General features: G+C 40.6%; 2 protein-coding genes across 5 annotated transcripts in view; one reads left to right on the top strand and one right to left on the bottom strand.

Moving 5' to 3' along the window:
• CRACR2A (calcium release activated channel regulator 2A) overlaps positions 1-7,381 on the top strand; it is an 87,005-nt gene extending 79,624 nt beyond the window's left edge. The window contains exons 20-21 of one of the 2 annotated variants that reach the window (XR_011142893.1): positions 6,055-6,190; positions 7,156-7,381. The gene's annotated coding sequence lies outside the window, so the exon portion shown is untranslated. Of the gene's footprint in view, positions 1-6,054 lie in introns of both variants that reach the window. The other variant, XR_011142891.1, reaches the window with a different exon arrangement.
• The window catches only part of PRMT8 (protein arginine methyltransferase 8), an 86,632-nt gene that overhangs the window by 6,011 nt on the left and 59,880 nt on the right, over positions 1-20,741 (bottom strand). For 2 of the 3 annotated variants that reach the window (XM_009678821.2, XM_009678822.2), the window contains 3 exons: positions 14,481-14,631; positions 2,641-2,762; positions 63-1,789 (listed from right to left, as the gene is read on the bottom strand). In XM_009678821.2, the coding sequence (XP_009677116.1) occupies positions 1,706-1,789; positions 2,641-2,762; positions 14,481-14,631 (357 nt within the window). In that variant the 3' untranslated portion in view covers positions 63-1,705. Of the gene's footprint in view, positions 1-62; positions 1,790-2,640; positions 2,763-14,480; positions 14,632-20,741 lie in introns of those variants that run through there. The other variant, XR_011142899.1, reaches the window with a different exon arrangement.

Here is a 20,741-nt window from a genome sequence, read left to right as displayed (position 1 = left end):
CAAACAAATTAAAGAAAAGTGCTTTAAAAGGACTGTGATGAACTACACTGTAAGCAATATACTTTGCTGCTGAATTACAGTTTAATTTCATTCTCCATAGATAGATACCAGGTACTAGGATCCCTAGACCATAATCTTTAGACCATAAGAAAATGGAGGTACCATATAGTTTTCTAGTGAAGGGAACAGCAATATTAATAGTTTTCTAGAAAGTGAAAAGCTGACAATCTTATACTGACAAAACAAGAACCTACAGAAAGCTTATTGATGAGCAGCATTTTTAGCTCCTCACATCTTCTAGTCTGCTTCATTTGCAGGTAATTACAAAGACTTTTTAGGCAAAAAGCTAGTCAGTCTCATTCAATACATAATGAGAACGTGATTTGGTGACTAATGCCATGGAGACTGGAAGATGTATGGATAAGGCCAGTGACGCAGTTTTTGATGAATTACATATGATTAAATGGTCAACATTTATATAGTGAAAAAAATTGACACATACATATCAAAGATTATAAACAATTAATATTTAAACCCTAAGCAGAATATATTGAAAGAAAAACAATTAGTATAAAGGAACAGGGACACTACAGACATTTTAGTAGTATCAGAAGCCACAGACATTTTTTAAAGACGTTACTTTGTTCCAACAAAGAGGAACCACTGCACTTTTGAAACTAGTATTTGCAATTTAAATTAACTTATCTAAAACATCACCAAAAGTAAACACTAATTCCCTATTGGTTTTTGAAAATGATTTTGTATTAAGAATCTTGTGGAAAGGAGAACTGAAATATGGCATGGCCAAGAAACATAAATGACTCACCATTTTAGAGACTTTGCATTCATCACATTTAAATACCAAGTGTCTTGATTTCAGAGGATCTCATGCAATGCAAAATCCAGCTATAAAAACTCAACACAAAATATTTTCAAGGATAAAAAGCTAATGTTCTTTAAAGCTCCGGCAGACATCCACTTATGAAGGTGAATTTTAAAATTAATGATCCATATTTTCCAAATGATATTCTAAAAAATATCTGTTGATCTTTCTATTAACTTGCAGCTCTTGCTTATACTTTGCATAGCTATAATTCTAGACAGTGAATGATAGCTGGACCATGCCAGTGCCTAGAGTAGTGCCAGAAGTAACATAATTATTTTTCCATCACTGTATAATGAGAAGTAAATAATCACAAAACTAATTCCTATTATGAAGCAACAGAATTTTCCTCATGTACTATATATATATATACACACATATATACATATATATATATAGTATATTTATATTAAATATAAGTTCAATAATACTACTATAGCAATGTGTTGTAGTGGTCTTGTATAGTAAGGAAACTGCCCTAATCGCCTGTAACATGCAAAGCTTGGAAGAACCAGAAATTCACAGGAAGTAATACAATTTTTGTACGTATCTTCTGCCATCCTAAAGCTAACCAAAATACTCGAGACTGTTGCTTATTTTGCCTATATGTTTGACAAAAGCTACGGTTCTGTATACTGTACATTCACAATGGGATCCCAGCCCTCTGTACTACCTGCAAGACAGATCAAGTTACCACTTTCCATCAGAGCAAACATTCTAGGATCTAATATGATAGTCTTGCAAACAGTTATTCCTAGCTTGAAGTTCAGCAGTTCAAGACTTGATGCCATTCTCCTTTCCATTTCTCTGAAAGGTTTCTTGCTAGCGCATTTTGTAGTCATTAGATACTGATGTTTCACATAGCTGTCCTTTAAAATCCAAGTCTACTGTGAAATCCAGGTCACGCTGTAATAAGATTTAAATGTAACATGTAAGATTTAAATGCAACATGTAGTTTCGTTATCATTGCTCAGGCTGAAAAAACCTGCAGACTCAGGAGATGACTATTATGTTTTAAAATTTCTTTTGTTTTTAAATGTTGCTAACACTGAAGAAGCAGGTTGTAGGAAGTATAACAGCATTCCTCATATAATCTACGCTTATGGCATCTTTGCATATTCTTCTCAAGCTTGCTTTAGTGGCCTGTTGCAGCTACAACTAGGAAGCTCCTGAAATGCTATGCTAATGTAAGTAACTTTGAATAAATCTTTAAGGGTTTGCCCCAGTGAGACACTCAATCTAGAGCATAGATCATTCACACTAAGGCTTGTTCCAGAATAGATGTTCTGGTAAATTTCCAATTGTAGACAAGCCCTCAGGTAGTTGTTCTTCATCTTATATTCGCATGTTGTTTGGAGAGAGACACTACATAGCCCTACAGAATGAAGCTGTCTCTGTACAGGCTTTTAAAAGGGCTGGTGTTTCAGAAAAACAAAGCACTAGCAAATCATTTTGAAACCAAGAGAGCTGAAAGGTGGTCAGTCTTGTGTTAACTGTTAAGAACACATTCATTTAAGCACCTAAATCTGCTCTCAGGTGCCTAGTGTTAACCAGGCAAATTTGAAGTGCATTCTTTCTTTTCCCCCAAAAGAAAAGGGCAATGATACCATTAGCCTGAAGGAAAATGATCCGGTTCCTAAGGACAGCAATAAGAGACTTTGTCATGCTCATTGTGTTATTTATACTCATATTATTTATTGTTGATTATAGTTTGTCATCAATAGAGTTGAGAATTAGAAGCAGTGATGCTGACTCACCACATTTTTTGCATTTGGTTTCATGGATATAGTCCCATAGATTTCTTCCCCTCGTCTCACAGTTAGATAGTCCTCTAAATAGAAGACAGTTTGCTTCCAGTGGGTATAGGGAGCATCAGGTGCTAGAAAATATATATGGGCATTATTTATAGAAATTTGGTCTTTGTCTTACAAATCAAATTAGACTTGGGAAAGCACTGAAAAAAGCCTCTCTTCTCATTGAATGCTTTAACTCATATATTACAATAACAAACATGCTTCGCAGCAACACAATTCTATTGACTTTCAGTGGGTTGTCTTAGGATTTTTACTAGAGTATGTCAGAAGTAAATCACTCTCAGCAATAAAGATTCCACAAAGAAGGTTACGAGGTATTTTGGACACTTCTTTGATGCTTTCTTTTCAATCTAAACACATTAAAATTGTGGAAATCTCTGCCACAAAGTGTTTTGAATGTCAGAAGTCTAAATTAGTTCTAAAAATAATTGCACAAAACCCTGGAAGAAAGGTCCATCAAAAACTATTTATAACAATGACACAGATGAAACCTCTGCGTTATGATCCTGAAACAGCAGATTTTCTTCTTCCAGGAGGATACAGCTGGGGAAAAGGGCATTTCCCCTGTGATCTGTTTTTAAACTTTTTAAGGTCATATGCCATGGATGATTGCCAGAGATGGATACTAGTCTAAACGAATTCCTAGTAGAATCAATTTTATGCCCTTTAAGTTTACAAGTGATAGATAAATTCTGCTAAATGCTTATCTTGATTAAACCTGGAGTTATCATGCAGAAGTATTTCAGGTATTTAAATGTGTCTTTAGAGGTGAATACGTCCTCTTCACTTTTCTTCACTTCTTATCTATCTTCAGGCCTGAGCATGCATTAGACAGTTATTCCGTATCCAAATTTTTTTCCCTCCAAAACCCAGTGCTGGTCAATATGTTTGGGAGAGGACTAAGTAGGTTACAGATACTGAGGAGGACAGCAGGATGATAAAAAGTACACACTCTGCACTCCCACTTCAAACCTGGTCCTCCAATTTTGCCCTACTTTCTGTTTACAAAAGCTTGTCTTTTCAAGCCAGAGAGAGCTGTAGTATGGGATTATATGGTTCCTCTGAATAACTTTCCAAAATTTGAAAGGATTTTGTTTTACTTGTTTGTTTTTATTTCTAATTTAAATTCAGATCTTTGAGCAGTCCCAGGTGAACTTGCATTGGTTATGTCTTGTTTCTAGCACTCTTGTTGTTCAGAGCACCTAGGAACGTAAGAATGGCTATACAGGTTCAGAGACTTCTTGACATAGGGAAATAGCCTCTGGTGAATTTATTTTTCTTCCATGTGTTTCCCCAATCACTTTTTTGATGCAGACATGGGCCCACTATAATTGAATCATGCTAATAACTTCTTAACACTGTTTAATAAAACAACCACCTGGGAAATTAGAAAAGTCACTTGATAGAATCTATTTGATTTAGTTTTCTATTGCAAAATATTTCCTTTCTCTCATTCCTTTTCTTTGCAGTTGATTTACACTGTAAATCTTGGGGGTAGAGATTTTTCCTTAATCTGTATCACAGAACCATCTATAGGCCTTAGATCAGAAGGATTAAGTAGAAAAGGTTTTTCATTTGTCTCTGGATAGTAATATAATGCAAAACAGAATCCATTAACTAATTGTAAGACTCTTCAGCTTTTGGTATCATCTTAATATTCACTTTCTCCTTTTTTTTTTCTTCTGGCTAAAAAAAATCTGTCTAATAAATAAAAGAAAAATCACTTTTCTATCCTAAAAACCTGTCAATTTCTGTTCATCATAACATCTGTTTTGAAATCAGCACCTAATTATTTCCTTTAAGTTTTGATAGCACCTATAGATAGCAGATACATATCTTTATCTGTCTCAAAGCACTTAGAGCTGGCTATTCCCTAACATGAGTAAATAATGAGCAATTGAAGTCAAACAGGCATAAAACTGGTGTGGGATGATGTGGGCTGCATGGACTATGGCAATCACCTAATGAGGTAGACGGAGGTAGCTTTGAAATCTAAAATAACAAAAACTTTGCAAACTGAGCTAAACAGGCTTTCCCTTAACTGTCTTGCACTGCTTCTCTAGAGATGCTACCTATGTAAACTACTATGCCTTTTCATGGTTGATATTCATGGTAATCAGTCAGTTCAGTGGTTCTGATCCACTTATTCTAAATAAATCACCCAGTACTTATCCTGGGGTTAGAGGCTAGTAATATTAAGGAGGCAGGAAAGACCTCTGAAAGAAAGAAGTGATATAAACCACAGTGAAATTTTTTTTATAAGTGTAGCACAGTAAAAGTTGCCTAGACCATATATTCAATACTATATTCAAAGAAGGAATCCCAAAATTCATTCCCCTGAATATTAAGAATCCTAGAATGTCACAAGGGCCATTTATGTATCTGTATCTATTTTTTTCCTGTCAACTTAATCAGTGGTTGTGATTTTGGAGAGGGTAAGGACAGTGAGAACAGACAAAGAGAAGAAAGCCACTTAAGAATTCAGGAATTTCTGTTCTATAATGTTATCAATTTTTTCTTCTATATATGTTATTCTATAAAAGATAGAATGCCTCTCATCCGGACTGTTGCAACCAGTCTTCCTTTTTTCTGAGAAGATCCAATTTAAGTTGCTATCTGCTGAGGACAGTGACATGTGTTCAATGTACTCTTCATGATAAACATGCAACAGCCTGTGACAAGCCAAACAGAGTTTCTTCTATTATTGTTACCTTGCAATTGGTGAGATCCCATCAACATAATCAAATTTACGTGGTGAAGCGAAAAAAAAAAGTCTAAGACCCAGTACAAACATAGACAGTATTTATCTATTTATTTAAATTTTCAATGAATCATTTGACTTTTTTCTTTTTTTCTGGGATAGCTACATTGCTACCTGCCTTGGTGTACATGTACATGCAGTTACACTGCTATAAACATGTGTGGTATTAATATAGCTTATTTACCTCCATTGCAGAAATAGATTACAGTGCTAGATGCAACTTTATTGTGAGACAATTTTATCTGCGCTAGGAAACTTGTGCCTTTTAACTACTGCCAGGAAGTCAAATGGAACTTTAAAAAACTTTTAAAATTTGTGTGGGAACTGCTTTCTTTGCAGTTTCAGCATCTGCAAAATTTCTCCATGCCCAAACTCCATATCAGGGTAAAGTCTGACTTATGAAAATATTAATGAGCTTGCACCCATGTTTGCAAGGTCTTCCAGCAGAACCATTTCATTTCAATGTTTGTTAGCCTTTCAAAAAATGTTTGACTTTAGAAAAGTGTTTATGATTGGGAAAAATATGAAGTATTTCAATTTGAAACTGTCAAGATAGGGTTTTTTTTAAATAAATCTTTTTTTCCAAAAAAATCTAGAATCAGAAGACTGACCTAAAACAAAATTTTGTTGGAAACTGTGTTGGCAAACTGATATCTTCCAAAGGAAAAGTATTTTACCAGATGATTCCTGGCTATGCATCTAGACAGTCTTAATGGTGATGATTCTTCCTTGGTAAGACTGTTAAATTCACTTGCTAAATGGAGACATTTGCATGCAGGAGTTCAGATCCAGATACTGTTTTTTTGGTCTAGATTTGTCTCTAAAATTTCTAAATGGAAACATTCTCCAGCTAAACTAACTTTCACCCACATTTTTTGAAAAATATAACTGGATCCTTGTATGTTTGTACACACACGCACACACACGCATTCATGCAGAAATATCTTCTTTAGAAAAGTCTGACACATCTGGAAGCCTGTGCTAGACAAATGTGGTGTGTGGAATGTAGGCATAGACCTTCAAGTCCCTTCCCAATCACACACTTATTTTCCTTGTAATTAAAAAAAAAAGTGAATGAAATGGTACTTCCTCATGTACTACCAAACTGTATTGTTTTCCTGAATTCAGTAGAACTCTGCTAACGGACACTGCCTGAAGGTCTGGACCAGTGTTTCAGACAGGGGTGTCTATTCCTTCGGTCACAGTGAACCAAATAGCCTTTCTACAGAGTGACTTGCTCTGCACCTCACTCTATGATGATGTGCTTCTGGTTCTTGATAAGAAGTGCCATCTCTGACCAGTGTAAAGCTATCCCCTATAACACAGCTGAGGTATGGCCATGTGAGAACTGCAGGGTGGTAGCACTGTTTGTTTAACTATTCTTTCACCTTCATTTATATTACTAAACAAAATAGGTCTAGGAAGCAGAATCAATCACTGGAACCAGTTAGAACAGGTTGCTCCAGCTGAGTTTTGAATATATTGAAAGACTGAGATTCTACAATTTGCCTGGGCACCTGTTCCAGTATTTGACCACCATCATGGTGATTTTTTTTGCCTTATATCAAATTTCTTATGTTCCAATTGGTATCCATTACCTCACATTCCTCCACTGTGTACCTCTGAAAGAGAATGGTTCCATTTTCTCTACTATAAGGAAGTCATAGCAATAAGATCCCTCTCTTTGTTTTCTCCAGGTTGAACAGGCCAGTTCTCTCAGCCTTTCCTTGTGTGCCATGTGTTCCTGCCACCGACAAACTTGGTAACCATGCAAGACTTGTTCCAGTATGCCAATATCTTTTTATCCTGGGCAGCCTAAAACTGAACCCAGTACTTCTCATACAGTTTCACAGCTGCTGAGTAGAAGGGGAGAATCACTTCCCTTAACCTGCTGTCTATACTCTTGCTAACACAGCTCAGGATGTGATTGGCCATCTTTGCTGCAATGGCACACTGCTGATTTATATTCAATTTATTGTCCATCAGGACCCATGGGTCTTTTTCAGCAAAGCTATTTTCTATCCAGTCAGCCCCAAACTGTATTATTACATGAGCTAATTTGGTTCCAGTTTCAAGACTTTACATTTACCATTGTTATACTTCATAAGGGTTTTGTAATAAAATAAATAAGCCTATTTTCCAGCCCGTGTCGGTCCCTCTAAATAGCAGCTCTTGCTCTCCAGCATGTGAACTGCTCCTCCCAATTTGGTATCATCTATGGATTTGCTGAGAGTTCACTCTATCTTGTCATCTTGGTCATTAATTAAGATATGGAACAATATTGGCCTTACTGTTGGTCCCCCTGTGGGATGCCACTAGTAACTGGCCTCCAGTTGGGCTTTGGCTGCTAATCACCACACTTTGTGTTGACAGTCCAGCCATTTTTTCACCTATGTAGTTTTCCACTTATCCAGGCTGCCCCTCACTAACTTAAATGTGAGGATGCTATGGGAGATTGTGTCCACGGCCTTGCTAAAGTTAAGGTATTCAATGTCCACTGCTCTCCCTTATCCACACAGCTAGTCATCCCATGGCAGAAGGCTATCAGGTTGGTCAGGCATGATTTGGCCTTAGTAAATCCATGCTACCTGTGCCCAGTTACCTTCCTGCCCATCCTATAGCTGGAAATACTTTCCAGGTGGATTTGCTCCATAACCTTTCCAGAGAATGAGGTGAAGTTGACCAGTCTGAAGTTCCCTATATCCTCCTTGTTGTCCTTCTCAAAAATAGATGTGACATCTGCTTTTTCTAATCAAGAATCCTCCCTGATCACCATGACCTCTTAAAGATGATAGAGAGCAACCTTACAATGATATTGACCAGCTCTCTCAGCGCACTTGGATGCCTCCTCTCTGGTCCCACGGATTTATATATGTCCCTGTAGTCCTCATGGCACACCCTGAGGCAAGATTCCTATACTCATGTCAGTTTAATGCTATAACAAAAATACCTGCCCAATGGGCTGCAGGACAGATCTCCCATTATTTTAGATTCTTTGAATAACAATTAGCCCTCCCCCCAATTAATAATTGTCTTAGGGCAATTGGAGGGGCATCACAGGGGACCCAGAGAAGATCCTGGACCAAGTGCTGGGCCCATTGGTTCCCCCTAACTTCAAGATCAGAAATCCTGGATCTGCTTTATTTGTTATAGCTGTAGCCTCACTGGCATCAAAGAGGGCCAGGGTGAACTTCAGTTTAATAAGTAATCCTCATCAAAAACACAAAAACTCAGGCATGCACTCAGAAATCTTAAGAAATTAACTTTGTCTGGATATGTAGTTTGGGGTTTTTCCTCATTTGCAAGCAATGGGGTCCAACCTTTCTGCTTTGGTGGGCCATACAGCCCACTGGAGAGTACAGTTGCTAAGGTAAGATGTTCAGGGATCTGGTGCCGAAATAGAGAGAAGCATTCAATAGGGGAAACTACCCTCTGCTGATCTTCCATGTGGGTGCTAATGACACAAAAGGCAAACTGGAAACCATCCAACAGGACTTCAGAGCTCTGGGGATGGTGGTCAAGGGTCTGGGAGCCCAGGCCATTTTCTCCTCAATCTTGCCTGTGAGGGGGAAGGATGGGAGGAGGAGTAGGCGCGTTTTCCAAGTGAACAACTGGCTGCGCCGCTGGTGTTGGCAACAGGGCTTTGGTTTCTATGACCATGGGACCCTGTTTGAAGATGAACAGCTGATGGGGAGAGATGGGATCCAGCTTACCAAGCGGGGCACGTGTGTCTTTGCCAACAGGTTGGCCAGCCTGGTAAGGAGGGCTTTAAACTAGGCAAGATGGGGGAAGGGGAGTGGTGTAGTGGCAGGGGAGTCGGTAAAACACCGCTCGAGTCAGGATGCCTCCAGCGGTGCATACAGCCAGGGGAGACGGCCTGGAACATGGCTATGGAGGATCCTCTTGCACCTCTCCTGGGAAGCTTGCGTGCTCGACTGGCTCTCTCAAATGCCTGTATACCAATGTGCGCAGCATGGGGAATAGGCAGGAAGAGCTAGAGATCTGTGTGCGGTCGCAGGGCCATGATCTCGTTGCAGTTACAGAGACATGGTGGGATAGTTCACGGGACTGGGATGCTGTCCTGGATGGCTATGTGCTTTTTAGGCAAGACAGGTCAGGAAGGCGAGGTGGTGGAGTTGCTCTTTATGTGAGGGAGCAACTAGAATGTGTGGAGCTCTGCCTCGGGGTGGATGGAGAGCAAGTGGAGAGCCTATGGGTAAGGCTTAAAGGGCAGGCTAACATGGGTGACACTGTTGTGGGGGTTTACTACAGGCCACCTGACCAGGAGGAAGTCGTCGATGAGGCCTTCTACAGACCGCTGGAAGTAGCCTCACGATCGCAGGCCCTAAGTTCTCATGGGAGACTTCAACCACCCTGACATCTGCTGGGAAGACAGCACAGCAAGGCACAAGCAGTCAAAGAGGTTCCTGCAGAGCATTCAGGATAACTTCTTGACCCAGGTGGTGGAGACGCCTACAAGGAGAGGTGCAACGCTAGCCCTTGTACTAACAAACAAAGAAGGTCTAGTTGGAGAGGTGAAGGTTGGGGGCAGCCTTGGCTGCGGTGACCGTGAGATGGTGGAGTTCAGGATCCTGCGAGGAGGGAGCAAGGCAATGAGTAGGATTGCAACGCTGGACTTCAGGAGCGCTAACTTTGGCCTCTTGAGGGACCTACTTAGGGGAATCTCGTGGGGTAGGGCCCTAGAAGGAAGAGGGGTCCGGGAGAGCTGGTTAATATTCAAGCATCACCCTCCTCCAGGCTCAAGATGGGTGCATCCCTCTGAGGAAGAAGTCGAGCAAAGCGGGCAGGAGACCTGCATGGCTGAGCAAGGAGCTCCTGGCAAAACTCCAGCAGAAGAAGGAAGTGTACAGAATGTGGCAAAGGGGACAGGCCACTTGGGAGGAATACAGGGACGTTGTCAGAGTGTGCAGGGCTGCGACAAGGAAGGCTAAGGCCCATTTGGAATTAAGCCTGGCAAGGGATGTCAAGAGCAACAAGAAGGGCTTCTTCCAATACATCAATAGCAAAAGGAAGGCTAGGGAAAACGTGGGCCCGCTGCTGAATGGGGTGGGTGGCCTGGTGACGAAGGATACAGAGAAGGCAGAGTTACTGAATGCCTTCTTTGCTTCAGTCTTCACTGAGAAGGCCAGTCCTCAGGAATTCCAGGCCTTGGAGACAAGAGAGGAAGGCTGGAGAAAGGAAGACTCTCCCTTGGTGGAGGAGGATCAGGTTAGAGATCTTTTGTCCAAACTTGACATCCATAAATCCATGGGCCCTGATGGGATGCACCCACGAGTGCTGAGGGAGCTGGCGGATGTTATCGCTAGGCCACTCTCCGTCCTCTTTGAAAGGTCCTGGAGATCAGGAGAGGTGCCTGAGGACTGGAAGAAAGCCAATGTCACGCCAGTCTTCCAAAAGGGCAAGAAGGAGGAGCCAGGAAACTCCAGGCCTGTCAGCCTCACCTCCATCCCGGGAAAGGTGACGGAACAGCTCCTCCTGGAGGTCCTCACTAAGCATCTGGAGGACAAGAAGGTGATCAGGAGTAGTCAGCATGGATTCACCCAAGGGAAATGATGCTTGACCAATCTGCTAGCCTTCTCAGATGGAATGACCGGCTGGGTAGATGAGGGGAGAGCAGTGGAAGTTGTCTCCCTGGACTTGAGCAAGGCTTTGGACACTGTCTCCCATCACATCCTCCTAGGGAAGCTCAGGAAGTGTGGGCTAGATGAGTGGACAGTGAGGTGGATCGAGAAGTGGCTGGATGGCCGAGCTCAGAGGGTTGTGGTGAGTGGCGCAGAGTCAAGTTGGAGGCCTGTGGCTAGTGGTGTCCCCCAGGGGTCAGTCCTGGGTCCAGTCTTGTTCAGTGTAATCATCAATGACCTGGAGGAAGGGACAGAGTGCACTCTCAGCAAGTTGGCTGATGATACTAAACTGGGGGGAGTGGCTGACACACCAGAAGGCTGTGCTGCCATTCCGAGGGACCTGGGCAGGCTGGAGAGGTGGGCGGAGAGGAACCTCCTGAAGTTCAACAAAGGCAAGTGCAAGGTCCTGCACCTAGGCAGGAATAATCCCATGCAGCAGGACAGGCTGGGGGTTGACCTGCTGGAAAGTAGCTCTGCAGAGAAGGTCCTGGGAGTGCTGGTGGACAACAAGTTAAGCATGAGCCAGCAGTGTGCCCTTGTGGCCAAGAAGGCCAATGGTCTCCTGGGGTGCATTAGGCAGAGTGTTGCCAGCAGGTGGAGGGAGGTGATCCTGCCCCTCTCCTCAGCCCTGGGGAGGCCTCACCTGGAGTGCTGTGTCCAGTTCTGGGCTCCCCAGGACAAGAGAGACATGGCACTCCTGGAGAGAGTCCAGCAGAGGGCTACCAAGATGATTAGAGGGCTGGAGCACCTCTCCTAGGAAGAAAGACTGCAAGAGCTGGGCCTGTTCATCCTGGAGAAGAGAAGATTGAGAGGCGATCTCATCAATGTGTACAAGTATCTGCAGGGGGAGTGTCAAGAGGATGGGGCCAGCCTCTTCTCCGTGGTGCCCAGCGACAGGACAATAGGCAACGGGCAGCAACTGAACCACAGGAAGTTCCATCTGAACCTGAGGAAAAACTTCTTGACTGTGAGGGTGACAGAGCATTGGGACAGGTGGCCCAGAGAGGTAGTGGAGTCTCCTTCGCTGGAGATGTTCAAAACCTGCCTGGAAGCGATCCTGGGCAACGTGCTCTAGATGACCCTACCTGAGCAGGGAGGTTGGACTAGATGATCTCCAGAGGTCCCTTCCAACCTAAACCATTCTGTGATTCTGTGAAACATAGCACTTGCTAGCTTATTGGAGACAGAATCTGGAGACATATGAAGCCTCTCCAAGCAAGCCTCCAAAGAGGTTAAGCCACCAACAGCTACAAGATCTAGTTGGCGAACGAATGATAAGAAAGGGCAAGTAATCCAAGCGGAAGGAATCCTAGCATGGGAGTGTACGAATAAGCATCCAGAATCTCTGGAGTAGCAGCCCGTGGAAGCTACAAATATTAGAGGAGCTAGGTATATTCCTCAAGATTTTCAAGCATTGATGATAAGTCCAGTTCTTTATGCAAGCTCAGAAATGTTGGAGAGTGTGAATCCTTTCCCCTCTATTTTTGCGAAGGGCAGGCATATAACACCATGCACATACCTCTGCAAGTTATGGTGAGTATGCAAAAACTTTTCTGCAGTTGGAGGAAGGAAAACACTAAGAAAACTTAATACTTGCTCTAGGTTTTTGTTCAAATTCAGCCTCTTCTCCCTGATCCTGGTTATCTTCTCCTCTTCCTCAGGTGTTCATTTCTCATGTGCTAAGGGAAGCTAAGCCCACCTGGGACATGCTGGTGGTCTAGCAGAATTTTTTCTCACCCCATTCCAGAATAAGCCCTCTTTACCCCAAACACCCAAGAATCAAGAACATCTTTATCCTTCCCACCCTTTGCTACACTGATACTAGAGCAAATCCATGTCAGTTTACTCTGTGAACAAGCAACTCCTTGCAGGAACACTCACGATAAACTGGTCTATGGGTCCTTCTTGCCACTTTTGATACTGGGAAGCCTAACAGTCAAGCAAAGAACAGCTGGGTTTGAGGGTCACATTTGCTGATTGGACACATTTGCCTGGCAAGCCTTAATCAAAGCCTAATCTATTCAACAGATGTTTCTTAAAAGATACATATATGTTCATATGCACACACATAAATAAACACATTCCATTATTCCTTTACAGGTAAAGCCACATGATATGAAAGACCTTGCATGTGGTTCTGGCAATATAAGCAGACCTTCCTTATTAAGGTATTTTTCAGTTAAAATCACAACACAGCGCTTACAGCCTTCTTTAAAGCTACTTTTTACAGAAAACTGGAGTTTTTACTATGTTACTTTTTAGAAAAGATTAATGGGCTGCCTTCTGCTGAAAAAGTCAGCATTCTGTGGAAAAACAAATGCCTAAAATCCAAAGTGTTTTCAAACTTACATGAAATATTTTGCAAGAACTCAAAAAAAATCATTTCAGGATGCTACTGTTGTGCCTCACAGGAGTAATACTTCAGATTACACTTCATTTCCTAGAATATACTGCTGCCTATTATGGTGTGGGAAATACTGTGGCATAATATTTATATAGAATGACCAGGGAAGTATCGTTACTGAAAAAGATAAGAATATGAGGCACCAAAGAACATCATCCATATGACAGTACTTTTAGAATCAAATATGAATAGGTATTTTAACAAAGAACTTTCAGCTTTGACCTTTCTCAATAAAGGGTCGAGAGCTCCTTTGAGGGGGATTAAAAAAAAGAAGAGAGATTTCTAATCATTCTTAACTTACATCAGGCCCCATTTGCAGTACTTTGAGTTGAACAGTGGTGCTAAGGAGCCAACTTTTTTATTGTTCTCTTCATGAAAGCAATCTTGACCTTTTTACATTTGCTGCAACACTGACTGGTTTACTCACTCTGATGAACAGTCACTCGCAGGAGCGGGGTTATTCCATTAAGTATCTGCTCACCAGGGTAAGTAAGCGTTTCACATTTAGGTTCTTAGGGCCAATTTACGTAGGCAGTATGTGTGAGGTTATATCTTGGAAAAAAATGGTGGTTTTGTTTCAGACTCTGAAAGAAGCAAGAGTTTTTGTTGTTTCAGATTTAGGGGAAACTGGGACCAGAGCTGCTGTCTCTTACAGACGCAACAGTCCCCTGTCTAATTTGAGAAACTTGCCACTCACAAGGTCAAGATCTACCTAGTGATGGGCATGAGCTCCTGGGTCATAATGTCCGTGGAGTTCTAAGCCCGACAACCACTGTGAAATCTTGCCACTGCTTTTGTAGAATTCCTGTAACTAGTTGTCTTTTCCTCATCCTGCTCCTACTCCCCTAAAATGACAATAGTAGCAATATCACTGAAATAAAAACTTGGTGGTACAGTAAATTCTCATGTATCATCTGATCAATAGCACCAATATACTGATATAAATAGAAATGAAATGAAATGAAATACAGATTACCTGTAGAAAATCCCATTTTCTTGTGGCACTTTGTAAATTCAATATTAAAATAGGTGACCAAGGCATGAATGTAATCATTACGCTGAATTTGGAGGCAGAACGCAGAAGTAAATGCCAGTTCTTCAGTCTTCACTGTATAAATATCTACTTCCTATTTTGAGAAGAAATAAACAAATCATTTATATGCAGATGTCTGTCACTATTCTAGGCTAGGGCATTTTATCTGTTTTAAGTGTTAAATGAGGTATTTAAGCATTTTATTCAATGATTAGCAATAAAGACAACAGGCAATCCTTTACACTCCAAGAAATCAGTGGTATATTTGAGTACATCATATCATCAGTAAATGACCCAGAAGGGGAAATTATGAAAGTAGAAAAGCAGCCAATAATGGAAAGGCCAGTCAGAGAAGAGAGCATACCCTTTGGGATGGCAGGGAGGGATTGTGGGATTTAGCGGAAATTAAGGTGAAAATGTGCTTTGACAAATAGAGGCAAGCGGGAAGGGTCTCAGTTCTAAAACTCCTCATCACCAGGGACTGTCAGCCTTACTCACCATGAGGAAAGATGGCAGAATTGGGTTTTTAGTAAAAATAAGCTTCTGATGTGGGCATCTTTTACTTTCCCTGGAAAGGAATATGCCTTGACTGTGACATGTTAAGCAGTCAAAACATTTGAGGCATGACAGGACCTGCTTTCTGCTGGTCATACTTTCTAATCTAGTGTCAAATAATGGATTCCATACAGTAGGCATAGGGATTTTACTCTTCAAGGACACAGAAGCAAATCGTGTAAATCTTGATATGGCTTGAGTGCAGTGTCTGGGAGCAATGATGCAATCTCCAAGACTGCTTACTTCCAATGATATTTAAATCTTATTCTTGGCTTAAACTGAGTGCTTTACCAAGCCTTAAGCTGAATGCTTTAGATTGATCTGAGTTTCTGCACCCAGGTGCAGTGCTGCTTTTTTCTGGGATATTTCAAATACTGGTACTCACAACAGGGAGTATATTAAGTCTGAAATATTATTAACTTATTTGAATGCTATGGCAAATCTTTCCTACTGATACAGTTCTGGATATCCTCCTAAGTCTATCTGGCTTCACTCTCCCTATTTTCCTTGTCAGGGTACATTTGGATAGAGCCAGACACCCTCCAAATATTTTTCTCTATTTTCAGGAAGAAGAAACTTAATTTTAACAACAAAAGTGTTCTTGAATACAGAGAAATAAAAGTTTGTTCTGTAGACAAAAATACAAATTTCCTCTATCACACCAGCATAAACCAGAAATCATATCACTGACTTCGCTGGCATTATTTCAGACTTGCACTGTGATAATGGGGAGCAGAATTTAGAATGTCCATGTAGAATAGAGGACTCTATATTTTGGCAGTTACATTCTATAATCCAAGAGAATTCTATGAAAATAGACACCAAAATATGCAACCATATTTTAGTTATTGAGCTCTTTGCATGGACCACATATCTTACATATCTGAGAATTTGAAAACTTATGGTAAGACAGTTTATGTCTTTATTAAGTGAACTACTGTTTTGGCCTATTTGATTAGCAATTTTGTTCAAGAATAATTTACCCATAATGAAAATGATTCTATTTATTACATTTCAAAGGTCATGGCAAACTGTGTCATTAGTATTTACAAGTGACTCATAAGTCATCTAATTTAAAGCTGAGGTAGCCTTAAAATGTATTTTTTTTTCTCTCAAAAAAAGAGGAAAGTAAAAAACAGAATAGGAATGAGAATTTCTGAAATCTGCTCAGGTTGCAGAGGTTAAAATTCCATAGCACTCTGAAAAATTATCTTTAACAAGCTAGACTGGAGTGGTGGCTGACAGCTGTGGACTTCCATAATTTTTGATGGCTTTTCAGTGATATGACTGTGGGGAACTTAGAGTGAAATCTGCTGATGAAACGTTAAAAAGGTATCTAGCTCCCTCTCTCTGAGCTGTTTTGGCTCTGCAGGGTAAAGTGGAATCAAAAGTAGTAGGAAATATTTTTATTAGAGAATTCGGAGGAAATTTCTCAGAAATAATGAACAGATGTGCTGGGTAAAAGATGTCATTTTTGCAGTTATTTGTGTAAGGACATTTTTGCAAGCTCTTTTTTTGCTATGCAGGATAGAAGATGAATGTGTTTATTGATTAATTTGTAGAATTTTGAAACTGGCCTGATCTCTGGTTTTGGTGCTCCCTTGAAATGTTCTCTGGCTACTATAGCATTCTTATATTAAGAATGGTAGCATTCTTATATTAAATGCTACCATTCATTAAATGCTACTTAATTACAGCTAACAAGCCAGGGGGTATAAGTGGGATAAATGCTATTGTACATAAAATTAAATGGAAAAGCCATGATTTACCACATTTCATTCTAAAAAAATGTATAGCAAAAACAACAATAACAAAATAGGCATAGTTAAGCAGGGGTGTGGTCAAAATATAGTACTTAAGTATACTAAGAAAAAAAAAGAAATGGTGTTAAGGTGAGCTCTCTCCCCTTGCACCACCTGTCCTGGTTTGGACAAAGAGGAGATGGTCACCCAAACACAGCATATGATAGTGAAGGCAGTGCTTTTCATGCAGGTAAAGGTGCTGAGCAGAAGCTGGAGGAAAGGCAGCATTGGTAGGAGCAATATTGTCAGCTTCAGGAACATGATTGATCTGAAGCAAAATTAATTGCTAGGGAAAGAAGGGGAAAGGACCAAACCCTCTTTTCCAAGAACAGTTGAGATGTTGTCATGTGCACATATACACACAGAGATGAGAGGAGTAGAGGATGCAACAGTCAGTCCCCAAAAGACGTTTCCAAAAGAAAATGTTTCTTTTCTTTCTTTGGGGTGCAGAAACTGGCAGTATTAATGTAGAGAGAGGAGGAACAACATTAATTTTTGGCTGTTTTGGAGAGGGGCAGTGAAGGGGAGAATGGAGTATCTGACATTGTTTTGACTAGACGGTGCAGCATATGCTGGTTTTCTAGTAAATGTAATAACTGGGAAACAAGCATAGCTATGGCCTCTAGACAACAGAGGCCTCAGCCTCCTCAGCAGGGCCCATCCTTTGACAGCCCTTCCCATTTGCACAGGAGGAAATGCCTGAGAGTTACTAGTATTTGGAGCTGGAAGGATGTGGGGGAGAGGGCTGTTCCTCCTCTCCCTTTGATGTCTGCAAGCATAACATGAGAAGCTGGGAGGATAATGAAGTCTGTGAAGTAGAAAAAGAAACTAGTAATAAGCAGCTGGTTGAAGAGAGAGCTGAGGATGAGTTAAGTTTGAGGATGCTGAAAGGAAAGACTGGGGAGGAAAGAGTGACAGGGAAAGTCATCTAGGGGAGGGAAAGGAGCCTTTCGGGTGGAGAAAAGAGTGGAGGAGAAAAATGAGAAGCAAAGAACAGTGTTTGAAGACTAGGAACAAGTCAAAATGACCTAGAATGAAAGAGATGGAAAATGAGTGATGTAGCTGCTTATTGCTTTTCTTTACAAGAAGGACTGTATTTAGGAAGCTTTCTGAAGCTGCAGTGAAGCAAGAGGAGAGTCTCAGACTGTGAAGAGGAATGACTCATCCTAAACCTCTTGGGTCAAGATTACTGTGGGAGAAGAATATTTGATTCATTGGAGCTCAACAACAAGTGCCTCACCTAGGTGGCTGAATTGCTTTCTGAGCAACAGTAATTTTTCTACAGAAAATACTGTTGATCCTTTGAAATCAGTTTCCATACAGGTGAATCCTGATATTTCCAGAATGCTGGAATTGTCTCAAAATACTGGATATTTGAGCAAACAGGATGATGGCTTTTTTGCTAATGCATTATATTCTCAGATAAACAAGAATGTTCATTAAAAATCACCACTTATGTAAAAGATTTTGTGCAGGGAAGGCAGTCAGTGCTTTAAACACAATTAGACATCTTAAAGTAGTGTTATGACCTGTAGGGGCTTTAAACACTTCCTGAGAAGTGTGGGACAAATGGGAGCGTGAAGGTAGCTCTTTCATTTTGTATTGCTCTGTGGTTATATAGGGGAGGAGATTCATGAGCATTTTCTCACAGTATTTTCTATGGTAAACGGAATGTGGCATGTTTGTTTTTGTGAGTTTTTGCCACATTTTCTCATTGCAGGTTTTTCTACAGCTGTATGAGTAATTGATTTGTTGTTGTCACTGTTGCTTTTGATGCTGACACCAAAACTAATAAGGAAAAAAAATGTTTTGGGTCAACCCAAAACCAAATGTATTTGGTAATGTACAAGAGGATCAGAAAAGAGAACCCAATTATTTCATTCAGTCTGAAACAAACTGTTTCGCTTTTTCAGGCAGTGCTGCTCAGAGCAGTAGGCACTCAGAAGGAAACTTGTACACTTTTTCTGAGATCAGGAGAGGATGCTTGTGCTCTCTCCTACACCTTAACGACTTTGGTGGTCATCTGAGATGCTTTAGTCCCACTGTCCTCTCTGCCTGTTTTATATTGGAGTTGAAAGAAAGGGCTCTGACTTGCCAGGAGAAATTCCTTGCCCCTGGGATAGAAGTTTATTTTCCTTCTCTAACCAGCGTGGGTAATTAAGACATCATTCAAAAGGTAATTGCTTCCACATCTGAGAGACATATTTCTTGTGCCCCTCCTCCATCCCCCTCAGTGCACCTACAGGTTAGTGGTCACCTGCTGGAGAGTTCCCTGAGAGGTTCAAGACTTGGATTACACCCCATCCTGGAAGAAGACAGGGGAAATTTTACTTGAGTCTCAAACATTCTAGATGAGTGTCATCGAAACATAGAATGCAGGTGGATGATGTCATCTTTTACGGATTGTGTAGAACAATTCAGAGCATCTAAATTAACAGCTCAAATAACTGCAGAAGTACAGAGCACTGACTGATTCATTAGGAATGCATCTAGGGACTGGTCCATCTATTGACTGATGTGCAGGGGATCTAGACTCTTCTGGTAGGCACCCTAAGTCAGCTAATCAAAACAAATAGGTTGAACACACTTCCAAAAAAATCCTTTTGTGAATCTAATCTTATGAATAAGCCATGCCATCTTGAAATGACATAATAAAACATATGGACAATTAAACATTATTGCTCATTTTTTCTCAAATTTCTTAGGCTGAAATTAGTTTCTGAATTCACTGAAGTTTTCAGGTGCGCAGAAATGCATTTTATATAAAAAAATGATGTGCAAAAGCATATTAAATTTTAAAAAGAAATGCAGCCTTGATTTTTCTGCTTCCATATTGCTAGCTTGAACAAAAACTTCAGCACTTCCTGCCGTACATTTACTATTTTTATCTTTTTTAGTAACCAGTTTCTGAGATTAGGGACATACTCTGGAACTTCTGAGAGTGGTATCTGCTTGTGTAATTACCCCTTTTGCTCCCAAGGAGCTATTATATGATAAAGCACCATTCAGTGTATGGACAGAAGATATCAGGCCTTGTAGAGCTAAATATAAAATCCAAACAGGAACCATGTGAACAGTTTTGGCTGTCTTTTTACACCCAGTCACTTTCAAAGACCTTTTTAAATAAAATTTTGGATTTACACTTCAGCTAAGAGCATGCAGCTTTCATAACTTTTAACCACAACAACTATTAACAGGGAAGCCAACCTATTCTGCTACCTGATCTCTTGCTCTCTAGGCATATTTTATGCAGTTCATTTAAAAAATGTTTTTTAAGAGTGGTAAATTGACTGTCATAAATGTCATGTAGTCATTCTGGTTACATAACTCTTATTTTCTGTGTATTGTGATTTTAAATTGCTCTGCCTTAGTTGTTTTTTAGCAACAACCATTTTGTGTTTCTCTGAGTAAGGATGGACTGTGCATGCATACCTATTCACATAAAGTTTCTACTTTTGTTGCTTTTTTGCTGCTTTAAGGAGAGGTTCTGCGGACTGAAGGTAAATCTTTACTTTTTACTTATACGAATATTTGATGCTATGTTACTGTCAAAACCTGACATGGAAAAAAATGAAACTAAGTTTGTGGGATAAACGAGTGACATCTTGGCTTCACGGATCTGATCCTACAACTGCTATTGAAGCAGATAGCTTTACTCATGTGAGTGGTCCCATATGAGGAGGATTCCTCCCACTTGGAAGGAATTTCAGTGCTTTCATATGGTCTCACAGGCCATGGATTCTTAGCCTGAGCTTGTGAACAGTGAGCAGTGACCTTTCTGTCATATATAGAATAGGGTCCAAGCTAAGCTCTGGCTGCAGATGGAGCATGTTGGGGCTGGGAGAGC

Source organism: Struthio camelus, chromosome 1 (genome assembly GCF_040807025.1).
Source record: "Struthio camelus isolate bStrCam1 chromosome 1, bStrCam1.hap1, whole genome shotgun sequence".
Lineage (NCBI taxonomy): Eukaryota > Metazoa > Chordata > Aves > Struthioniformes > Struthionidae > Struthio > Struthio camelus.
This window is presented reverse-complemented; position numbering and strand designations above follow the sequence as displayed.